The following is a 12795-nucleotide window of genomic DNA, read 5'->3' on the forward strand; positions in this document are numbered from 1 at the left end:
ACAAACTTGATTAAATCAGATAAAGCAAAAAAAAAAAAAAAGTCTACATCCAGGAAGTACAACAGACTTCTTAGGAAGATAAATCCAAAGAGACCCACAACAAATCAAATTGTTAAAAGTTAAAGACATATCCTACTGAAAGCTGAAAGAGAAAAGTGAGTTGTTACATATGACAAGGTCTTCATAAAACTACAAGGGGAATTTTTAATAAAAATTTGAAGACTAGAAGGGCGTGGGGTGTTACACTAAAAAAATTGGAGAAAAAAAAGAAACAAAACTTGCCAACCAGGAAAACTATACCTAGCAATCCTGTTCTTCAAAAACCAAGGTTTTACTGCATGCTTTCTACAAATATTTAAATAACTAACATAAATCCTTCTCAAATGCTTCCAATGACACTGAAGAAAAGTCTACTTCCACATTCACTTTGTCAGGCAGCACTACCCTGATAACAAAGCTATACAAGGACACTGCAAGAAAACTACAATCCAATATCCCTGACAAACGAATGAAAAAAATCCTCAATAGCATATTAGCAAAACAAACTGGACAGCACATTAAAAAGATCATTCACACCAGGTCTTGTGGAACACACCTATAATCCCAGTGTTATTGGAGGATAAGGCAAGATGATCACAAGTTCAAGGCCAGCTTAGAAAACAGATTTGTCTCAAAAATAAAAAATAAAAGGAGTAGGAATGGAGCTAAGTGTGTGAGACACCAGGTTGAGTCCCCATTACTTAAAAAAATAATCATTCAAGATGATCAAATGGAACTCATCCCAGAAATGGCATGATGGTTCAACATATGCAATTCAATAAATCCAATAATCATATTGATAAAAATATGAGCAATAATCACATGATCACCTCACTAGATGCAGAAAAAGCTTTTGAAAAATTCAACATGTGCTCATGATTAAAATAAACTCAAAAGTAAGCATAGGAGGAATGTACCTGAACACAATAGAAGTCATACATAACAAGCTTTTAGCTAACATCATACTCAATGGTGAAAAGTTGAAATCTTTTTCTCTAAGATCAGGAACAAGACAAAGATATCTGCTGTCACTAGTATGATCATTAGATCAAAGTGTCTACATACAGATTCCTAAATACAGATTCTAGGAACATCTGAGATGCTTTTAAAAATGGTAATACCATGCTCCTCCTTTATCAGTTAAACTAGAATCTGTAGAAGTGAATTCTGATTTTTTTAAAAAAATTAATTCTTGAGGCAGTTTGTATGAATAGTAAGGGTGCTGAGATACTGGGTTATCTAATTTAATTAAACAAGAAACAGAAAATTTAAAGGTGTTGGAAAGCAGGTAATAATTATTATTTGTTATTTCTCTATCACATAATTGCTTACTTGAAAAACACAAGAGAAACAATTGAAAAATTGTTAAAATCAACAAGGAACCTTGTTAAAATCCCTAGCCAGAGCAAGTGAAAAACAAAACAACAAAAAACCCACACCAAACCTCATAAGCATCCTATATTCTACCTTTAGACAATTCAAAATTATAATAAGAACAAAAGGCACTGTGTATTATATTTATGTAAGCAAAAATGCATATTTGAGACTTTTCTAAAGAAAAATGTAAAACATAAAAATAAAACTGATACAAATAAAAAAAAATGCTATGCTCCTGGATAGAAAGAATAATATTGCAAAGTTGTCAACTTGATCCCACTTTACAGAATTAATAAAATTCTATTCACAAACTTGTTTTCTTCAACAAAATAAAATAATTTTGAAGTTTATATGGAACAGTAAACTAATAAAATGACTGAAAGAATTTTTAACATGAATAATTATGGAAAATCTGTACTAGTTGATGGGAAAATGATTAATGATGCTATATTAACAAAGTCCTACTAGTCAGAATAGTGAGGTCAGTGGAAAAATGAAAAATTCAAAAAGAGATCATTTTGTAAGTATATGGATTTAATATAAAATCAAAACCCCATTGGCTTATTTCACTTACCATTATAGTCTCCAGGTCCATCCATTGACCAGCAAAATTCATAATTTTATTCTTCTTTGTGGCTGAGTAATATTCCATTGTGTATATAGACCACATTTTCTTTATCCATTCATCTGTTGATGGTCACCTAGGTTGGTTTTGTAGCTTAGCTATTGTGAATTGAGCTGCTATAAACATTGATGTCCTGCCTTTATTTTTTGAACATGTTTTTCTGTCCTTTTTTTCTCTCATCACATTATTGTTTTATTATCTAGTCTTACCACCTCTCTCAGTCTTAATATATAATATATGGATAATAACAATGCATGAATTATTCTTTTTAAATTTTTTTTCTAGTTGTAGATGGACAGAATGCCTTTATTTTGTTTATTTTTATGTGGTGCTGAGGATCAAACCTAGTGCCTCACACAATGTAGACAAGCACTCTGCCACTGAGCCAGCCCCGGCTCTGAATTCTTCTTCTTGATGATGTCCTGTAAGCCCCTTAATCAATTAGATCATTTCTCTTTTTTTTTCTTTTCAGATTGGATCATTTCCAATGACCTGTCTTCAAGTTTGACTTGATCTTGCCAGCTGTTGAACCACTCTATTGAGTTTTTGAGCTCAGTTATGTTAGTTAGCTTCATGATTTTCTTTTTGGTATTTTTTTATGTTTTCTTTGTCTTTGTTGAGAACTTCAGTTTGTTCATGCTTTGCTATATTTACTTTGCTGAGTATCTTTATGAATGTTCTTTTTAATTTTATGTGAGGTAAATCAAGTATCTCCCTTTCATTAGGTTCAGTTTCTTGAGATTTATCTTGCATTTTTATTTGAAACATATTGCCTTATGTTTCATTTCTTTCTTAACTTTGTTTCCTTAACTCAGCCTTTGCATAGTAGATTAAAGAACCACCTCTCTCAGTCTTATTAGTGTGCTCTTTTATAGGAGACATACCTCCCTAATCAGCCTGACCAGAGATTTTAGATGCCTCAAAACTCTATGTGCTTGTCCAACCTGCTCTTATTGTTCTTAATGGCCACTAAGAAATTAGAGAGTGCTAAGATGCTCTGTTGCCTTGAGAGATGTAGGATATAAGCCAGTCCCTTGGGGTGCAGCTAGAAACGTTAGGGTTTTAGGTATATGTTACAGTTTCTTCTTTCCTTGCAGAGAAGCTAAGAGCTAGAGTTTATCTTCCATTCTTTCTTCTCTACACCAAGAAGAGGGTCTGAGGCAGATATGTATAATAACGATGAGACTGCTCATTTTGAGCCTGCAGAGATAGCTGCTGAATATTTGCAAGTTTAAAAATCACCTTATTGTTGGTCTTCTCTTTTTTATTTGTTCTAATTAGTTATACATGATAGTAGAATGCATTTTGACGCATCGTACATAAATGGAGTATAACTTCTTATTCTTCTGGTTGTAATTATGTAGAATCACACTGGTTGTGTAATCATGTATGTAATAGGGTAATAATGTCTGATTCATTCTACTAACATTCCTACTCCCTTTCCCCCTCCCCTATTTTCACTTCCCTCTGCCTAATGCAGAGTAACTTTATTTTTCCTTAGCGCCCCCAACTTATTGTAAATTAGCATCCACATGTCAGAGAAAACGGTCGACTTTTGGTTTTGGGGGGATTGGCTTATTTTGCTTAGCATAATATTCTCCAGCTCCATCCATTTACCTGCAAATGCCATAATTTCATTCATCTTTAAGGCTGAGTAATATTCCATTGTGTGTGTGTGTGTGTGTGTGTGTGTGTATCTCACATTTTCTTTATCCATTCACCTTTTAACATTTTAAATATTTCACTCCACTCTCCTCTTGCTTGCATGGCTTCTATAGAGAAAAGCAATGTTGTTTGCATTCTTGCTCTTCTATAAGTAAGGTGCTTTCTTTCCTTCTTCCTTCAACATTTTTCCTTTGTCTTTGAATTTTTTAAAAATTTGAAGGCTGGGGTTGTAGCTCAGTGGTAGAGTACATGGCTAGCATGCAAGAGGCACTGCATTTGATCCTTAGCATCACATTAAAAAATAAAATTTAATTTAAAAAATAGAATAAAGGTATAAATATTTGAATATAATACACTTCAGTATAGATTTTTTTTTAGTATATGTCCTGCCTGGGGTTCACTGAATTTCCTGGATCAGTGGTTTGACATTTATCATTAGTTTTAGGAAATTCTTAGTCATTTTTGCTTCAACTATTTCTTTCCTTTTTATCTTGCATCTCATATGGTATTCTTATTGCATGTATATTTTACCTTTCATAACTGTCCTATACCTTTGAAACATTCTGTTCTTTTTTTCATTCTTTTTTTTCTCATTGAATTTTAGATTTAGAAGTTCCTGTTGACATTTCTTCAAGCTCACTGATTCTTTCCTTAGTTGTACCCAATCTGTTGATGGGTCCTTAAAGTCATTCTTCCTATTACAGTTTATTTATTCTAATGATTCTTTCTTCAACTTTCCATGTTTCTCCTATATTATTCATTTCCTCTCTTAAATTGTTCACTTTATCCATGTCCTTAGCATGTTAATCATACTTGTTTTAAATTACTGGCATGATAATTCTGATAATATTGCTACCATATCTAAGTCTATTTCTGATGTTCACTGTGCTTCTCAAGAGTATATTTTCTGTCTTTTAGTATGCCTTTTCTTTTTCTTTTTTTTGCAGGCTAGATATTATTTAATAGGTAAAAGAAACTTAGGTATATAGGACTTTAGTGTGATGTTTTATGCTTATATGGCTAAAGTTTAGCCAGTGTTAATCTTTGCTGTAGCTGTAGGTGATTGTGACTAAGCTTTCCTCTGCTATTCTTGTTTTTGTCTCCCATTATATTTGATTTTCCATAGATACTTTGTAAATATTGTGTGAATGGTACAGCTTTTAGTCATATTTTCCTGTTATTATACAGGTGCCCATGTGATGTGGTGGTAAGGTGTCACCGGAGGGAAAATATTCTATAAGCCTATGATTATATCTCTTTTAGTAAGCTGTGCCCTGGCCTTTGACCTTCCCAAGTGCTTCTCAGTAATGTTTTGTTTTTCCCCTTCAGGAGACATAGGGAAACAGGCTGAGTCTTGAGTAGAATATTTCCCTTTAGCCAGTTCAGTTATTTTGTGGTCAAACTGCAGTAGATTAGGGTCTATAATAGTTTCTCTTCAGGGAACTATTATGAAGAACAGAAAGATTGGGCATAAAGATGACTACTTTTCTTCTGCCTTTCCAGAAGCATAGAAGAATGAGAGGATTTTTCTCAGATCTTCACTGTAAGAACCTCACAGGGCTCCTGAAGATAAAAATTAAAACAAAACTGGGATTCCTTCTAGGATCAGGAATTTTTCTCTCAAACTCATACATATTGGGCCTCCAGCAGTTAGTCAATTACAAATTAAGTTTTCCTATCCTGCTATTTATTTCTTAGGAGAATTTTGCCCCTGGGCTTCTGCTACAGTAATTTTTGATTCTCAATTTCCTCCTCTATGTCTCTATAGTTTCTTTTTTTGGGGGGGTATAACAATAGTTTTCCCCATGATCCTCAGTTCTATTACTTCTATGGTGAATCTATGAGTATTTGATTTTCAGTGTGTTTAGATTTTTTTCTTGTAGTGTGAATGGAAGAGATCACTTCTAAGCTTCTTACATGCTGGGCCATAATGCAAGGGACTTGTTGAAATATCAAAGACTTTATTTTTGTAACATTTTGATCTCTTGAGAACTCATTTGAGTAACTATCTTTTAATAAATTCACTTTATTTTGTTAGAGGAGTAAAGGGTAAACTCTAGGGAAGATTAACTTTTTTTGTTTACTTTTCTCAAATAGATCCCAAATGCCCAGGAGATGTTGATTTTCATAATAGTGACTGGGACATTAAGACAATCACCAGCTCCTTGAAATTCTACCTCAGGTATGCCTGTTTTGAATTGGGATTTTGCTCTTCATAGATAATGAAATTCGGGTGGAGATTAGAGGTAACCTACAGTTTCAAAAAATTAGATAGGATTACTAACCACACACGCACACAAAGAGTAGGAGAATTTCTGTCAAATAAGAAAGTACATTAGAAGACCTTTTCTTTAAATCTGAGAAATTAAGCAAAGGAAACATGGAAATTATAATTGTTAATGAAAATGTTTTTGAAAAAAGTACAGCATTTAACAATGTTCTTGGAATAATTGAAGGAGTTTTTCCATTGTTGCAGATAAAGTTAGTGTTATGATGGGTTCACTAGTAAAATCACACCTTGTGAAAATTCATGATTATTAACATATTTTAATGAATAACAACCATTTTGAAATATCAAATTGTATTGGGTAATGTGTGTGTGTGTGTGTGTGTGTGTGCATGAGAGTGCCATACCTTAATATATATATATATGATGAAAATAAAAACCAAATCAAGAAAATACAGTCACAATCATAAAATTATTAGAACTAAATAAAGTGGCAGCAGTAAGGGAAAAAAAGGTAACTTACCAGCAAAATTTGGAGTGCACAGTGACAATGAATATATTATTCAATATATTGGCATAAATTTATATAAAAGTGATTTTATATACATATATATGTATGTATACATATATATGTGTGTATACATATATATGATATATGTATGTATACATATATATTGAACCCAAGGGCTCATGCATGCTAGGCAAGTACTCTACCACTGATCTACATCCCCAGCCTTTTATGTTTAATTTTTTAAAACAGGATCTCACTAAATTTCTGAGGATGGTCTCAAATTTGTGATCCTCCTGCTGCAGCCTCCTCAATAGCTGGGATTATAGGCATGCACCACTGTACTCAGCCAAGATAGATACGTATTTAAAATCCATTCTATTTTTTTTTACCTTTTATGTCCCATATTATGTGCTACCATACTTTATATGCTAAAATGTCTTATTTTTCAACTACCATGCTCTTTTGGCATCACAGGACTAATTCCCAATAGATTATATTCTGTTAAATGACCTCCTGCTATAGCATCATCATCTTAGAAGTTAACATCATCATGAATGTTCTTTCCATAAGTATATTTCCTTAATCTGCCAAAGAAGAAAGCAACTACTGTTGGAAGGTTTATTTTATGCTAGGCAATATGCTAGCTGGTTACATTGACAGTGTCATTGTTTTCTCTCCTAATAATTGAGTACCACCAGTGATGCAGTATCCATTTTACAGATGAGGAAATTGAGGTGCACTCTTACCACATTAAATAATATCCATGATCAAATCTATATTTTTTGAACCTTAGTATCTCTTAATTGGGCTGCTGGTAGTGGGATGTCTTCTTACCTTGTCCTCAATTGCTGGGGACTGTGACCTTTATGGGATTGTTGGGTAATTTAGTAAAAACAGAAAACAATATTCTATGAGTACTTTCAGAAGACTTGTGATGGTGAGAATAATTGATACTTTCTCTCTCTGTCTTCCTTAAATAGAATCAGTATTTTCAAAAGTGTTTATAGGTTAAGACTATTCTAACCCTATATCATTTCCAACTCATCCCACAATTTATAATATTGCACTTTTGAAAGATGAGATGCCTGAAACTGTGAGTGGGCAACACCCCCAATAAGAGATATTTGTTCTCCAGACTCTTATCTGTGAACTTTTAATATGTACCAGCTGATCAATACCTTTTAGATTTCTTAAAGATAAAAGTGTTCCTAGAGTGGGTTTCCATCTGTGTTCTGAATTTTTAAATAACTTCTTGTTGCTAACATTTCCAGGAAAGTATTAAAACAATCACTCTCTTCTCTCTTCTGTGTCTATCCTCTTTTATTTAACTGGCTCTGTCATTCCAGAAGTGCTCATCTCTAAATTAGCCAACATTTTCTGAGTGCCAATTATATGACAAGTAGGATATTATACAGTAAACATACAGTTGAGAGGAGATATGGTCTCTGATCTTAAATAGTTTATATTGAGGAGCACAAACACAAGATAAATAATCATACATATATAACAAACAACAATAAGTTTCTGAAAAGAAGGTATAGTGTTCTTTGAAGACATTTAATAGCATTTTAATTAACTTTTTTTTTTGCCTTTGTGACTAAAACACCTGGCAAGAATAATTTTAGATGAGAAAAAGTTTGCGTGGTGCTCACAGTTTTAGAGGTCTCAGTTCTTAAATGGCTAACTCCATTCTTTGGGGCCTGGAGTGAGGCAGAACCTCATGGTGCAAGGGCATAGTAGAAAGCACTGCAGAACATGTTAATCAGAAAGCAGAGAGAGCTCTTCTCACCAAGGACAAAATATAAACCCCAATGTCACACTCCAGTGATCTACTTCCTCCCTCCAGTTAATCCCCATCATTGGATCAATCCACTGATGAGGTTATGACCCTCATAATCTAATCATTCACCTCTGAACATTCTTGCATTGTCTCACACATGAACTTTTGGGGGCATCCCATAGCCACAGCAAATAGGATTACTGGACATTTACTGATTGTTTAAACTCTGGTTTGAACTATAAGTTAGAACCAAGTGAGAGGGGGTGGTTCCTAACAAAGGGAACTGTACCTCTAAATGCCTTAAGACAGAGGGGAGGAAGGCCATTCAAGAAACTACATGGACCAGTGTAGGTATTCAGTAGAGAAAGAGAGGAGAAGTACATAGGGGTCAGATGCTGGGCCTTTTAAGACATTTTAAAAATTAGATTTTAGATTTATCATGAATGAGAAGATTATAGAAAAGTTGTAAGTGGGGGATTACATGATAAGATTTGTATTGTGGAAAAATAGTATGGATACTAGATTAGAGGAAGACAAAATTGGTAGAGGTGGAAGTCAATAAGCAGGCTACTTCTGTGGTCCAGGCAGGAGATGTTATTCCTGCTTGGACTAGGAGGTAGCAGTGAAGATTGGTAGATAGAAACATATTCAAAAGATTTAGGAAGTATAGAGTTGATGAATTAGATATGAGGATTGGGGAGAGGGAAATTAAAGGACAGCTTCCACATGTCTGGCCCATACAACCAAGTGATGGTCATGCATGATAGCCAGATTTGAGAGGGACAACAAGTTTGCTTTTGGATATGTCAAATTGTGAGTGTCTTTGAAGAACCTAGGGCACTACGTTAAGCAGGCAATTGAAAGTGCAACTCAGTTAGAAATTCTTGGCTTGAGCTGTACTTGGGAATTATTAACCCTATTGCTGATAATTAGAACTAGGATTAAGACAAGCCAGTCTTATGAGATGCTTCACCCCATCCCCACTAGCCTCTGTATGAAGTACTGTGCATGTCCTATATACTTAACCCCCAGTTACTCTTAACTCCATTTTCATCTCTTACCTCTACTGTTCCACAGAAACTGTTATTGCCAGGGTCACCAGTGACTCCCTTAGTGCTGCACACAGTCTTTATATTACTTGAGTTCTCTGTAGAGTTAAAAATTGTTAACAAACCCTCCTTAAAACTTTCTCATCTTTTGGATTTTGTAATATCACTTGAGTTTGGATTTTCTTTTGCCTCATTGGCCATTCTGGTCCATCTTCTTTATGAACGTTCTACCTGATATTTCCCAGGGCTATGTTTTCTTTCTACTACACTGAGGGATGGAAAATTCAAATATCTTTAGGGTCCAGGAAATGAAAATGAGTGAAGTAGACAGTTTTCATATTAAACTTGTTATATAATGAACCTTTATTTGCATAGCAATCCCTTTATACATAAACAGAAATATTTTTTACTTCTGCAACCTTCCATGTAATCCAAAAGAGCCAGATCATTCCATTTTTCAACAGAGATGGAAATAGGGATTTTTATATGAAATATCTTAACTTTTCTTATTTTGATTGTTGTTTCAATTCCATTTCACTTTTATACACTGTACTAGACATAAAACAAAACAAAAACAATCAGAAAGGAAATGTCAGAAAGCCTTTTTTGGCTGTTAGTTTGACATCTCTCCTAGAGCAGGGCCATCTGTTCTCATGATTTTAACCACCATTCTGGGTTCATGATTTCCAAATCTGCTTTTCAGACCTACAAGGGCCCTGCTTTCACCTTCTTAATAGTTATTTTCCCCTGGCTAACTGAGAACTCCCTCTGGTTTAGCCTCTCTTCTTTCCTCTTAATCCATTCCTATTCTGTCTACTCACCCAAACTAAATTAGTCCTTCCCTCACCATCATACCCAATCAATAAAGCAATTGTCTTTTTAATATCTGTCAAAGGAGCCTCTTCACCTTGTCTTTGTATGTTATTTCCACTATTTTTGTTCAGGTCTCTATTACCTATTATCCCCTGATTGCTACAATAATAATGGCAGGCCATGTAGCATAGTAATTGAGAACAGGGAGTCTGGAGACAAACTGCCTTGTTCTGCCAGTTATTAGTTTTGTAAACTTGGATGAATTCTTTAACTTTTGTGAGTCTCAGTTTCCTCATCTGTTAAATGGATATAATCTTAGTATTTACCTCACAGGGTAAACATAAGATTTAAATGAGTTAAAGCACACAATTCACTTAAAATGATGCAAAGTTTACTATTATTATTATTTACTTCCTTCCTTTCTCACAACATATATTCAATTTTTACACTTGTCCCACTGCATGGAAAATTTTGTGTATGATTCTTTCCTCCACTAGAATTAGCTCCTTGGGGTTTTGGACTGTACTTATTCATCTCTGGATCCACCAAACCTGGCAAAATTCCAGGAACAAGTAGGTACTCAGCAAATATTTTTTGACTAAATGAAGAAAATTTGAACCTAAATTTCTTCTTCAGTTAAATAATGATTTGAATAACTGTTCCACCTGATGGGATCATTGGAAAGATAAAATGGAAGAATAGATGCAAAAGTTCTTAGAAATTCTATGCATATATCAGATTGTAAGGAATTCATGGTAGCATTTAGGACGTGGAACTTTGCAGGACTTATTTATACTTCCATTATCTTTGGGTAGCAATTAGAGACATTTTTAGAAGCTTTAGTCTATATTTTTCTAGGTCTTCGGTTGAATTACTAGGAACTGTTTTAGGTACAGAGAAAAATTTATGCAATCACACTAGACTGTGGGGCTCAGAAACATTGCCCTCACAGTCCACAGAATGAGAATCCAAGGTCTGGCTACACCCTCCCCAAAGGAACTTACAGTCTTCATTAATTTCAGGAATCTTTCTGAACCTGTCATGACCTATAGGCTTCACAAAGAGCTGGTCTCTGCTGCCAGTAAGTATTTATGTTACTAGTTATTGTGTTGTCCTGGTTTCTTAGTAAGGTTTGCAACAATAAATTTTGAAAACTACTTGAGGGACAAAAACCAAAAACACAGATTTTGCCCACTGCCAAATGAGAATATTCCTGCTTGCTAACTCAAGAGTTATATGATTTTTCATAAATCAATGTTAGCTGAGTTGGTTGGAAGAAATTGGCTAACTTGAAGGATGTGACAGGTATAAAGACTTTGGTTTATTTATTTATTGTTTCTTACGTCAAAACAAGAGTATTGTCTCATATTAACAAGGGACAGCAAAATGGTTACATTACAACTGCTGTTTCAGCTTCCTTTAGCACTTTGCCTTTTCAAATGCCTTTTCAATTATGTTGTGAGTCCTTACTCTTAATCTGTTAGCACAAGATCACATTTTCTAGATATGAAAAATGAGGGTGATGATAGAAGGGTATATGTGAACTAGGATATATAGAGTCACCCCAAAGATTGGCCATTAAGGAAGCATTAGCCATGTTGGGTGAGACCACTTTATGACTGTCTCTCCTGCCTGCACACAGCCCTTATCCTTCATGGTGATCTGTGTAGGGAGAATGATAAGGATTCAGGGGATTTGACCTCTTGACAGGTTTTTGAGGCGAGGGAGCCTTGCTCAGTGCTTCTGGGCTCTCTCATTGATTTTCATAAGAACCCAGAGGCAGCAACAGTACCACAAAGAAGGTGGATGAGAAAGGGTTGTCAAACAGAGGTTTACATGTGGGATTTTAGGAACAATCTGCTGTGGCTAGAATTCTGATTGCCTTTAAAACAGCCTTATCATCTCCTCTCCTCCTCCTCTTCTATCTTCAATGTTTCTTCATCTTAAAAGGCCTATTTTTTTCTGACTTTTGTTCTCTTTCTTCTTGGACTCTCTTTGTCATTGTCTCTGTACCTATTTATCTCTTCATCTTTTTGATTCTCTCTGTGTCTCTGGTTGTCTTTCTCTGTATCTGTGTTTGTGTGTGTGTCTCTGCTTGTGTGTTTGTATGTGTATGTACATATGAGAGTTTGTTCAATGCAATTGCCCATAAAGCCAAACATCTTTCACACTCTTCTTTCTGACAGAGTCTGATAACCTGGATTATCGGCTAGGAGCTATTCACTCCCTGGTTTATAAGCTACCAGAAAAGAACCGTGAGATGCTGGAACTTCTGATAAGACACTTGGTCAAGTAAGTAACTGTGTAGTTTTCAGAAAGAGTTCTTGTTGGAGGAGGACTGGGTCACATGGGAGAGCTACAGAGAAACTGCCTCTCAGCTCCCAACTGCTTCCTGGTCAGGCTGAGTGCTATGTGAGGAAGGTGATTTTGCCTTTACCATTGTGTGTATCTTCTCAGAGCCATCATGTAGCTAGATTGTCTTAGTTGAAGTGTAACACTCAGGTAGTTGGACTGGGAAGAGGTTTTACTGAGAGATAAACCTGGTTTTGAATCCTAGCTCTATAACTTATTTAGCTGGGTAATCTTAGTCAAACTGCTCTGAGATTCTATTTTGTCATCTTTACAATGAGAATAGTAATGCCTACCATACAAGACTTATGTATCAGAGTGAATACAGCTATCCAGGTGCACATCTGTAATCTCAGCAAC

The 12795-nt window shown here is 34.9% G+C and overlaps 1 protein-coding gene across 1 annotated transcript in view; it reads left to right on the forward strand.

Moving 5' to 3' along the window:
* Positions 1-12795, forward strand: part of OPHN1 (oligophrenin 1) — a 388053-nt gene that overhangs the window by 302445 nt on the left and 72813 nt on the right. Inside the window, exons 16-18 of the mRNA XM_081278189.1 lie at positions 5804-5888; positions 11109-11167; positions 12273-12378. Coding sequence (XP_081134315.1) covers positions 5804-5888; positions 11109-11167; positions 12273-12378 — 250 coding nt within the window. The remainder of the gene's footprint in view (positions 1-5803; positions 5889-11108; positions 11168-12272; positions 12379-12795) is intronic.

Source organism: Spermophilus citellus (genome assembly GCF_964194105.1).
Source record: "Spermophilus citellus genome assembly, chromosome: X".
NCBI classification, from domain to species: Eukaryota; Metazoa; Chordata; class Mammalia; order Rodentia; family Sciuridae; genus Spermophilus; species Spermophilus citellus.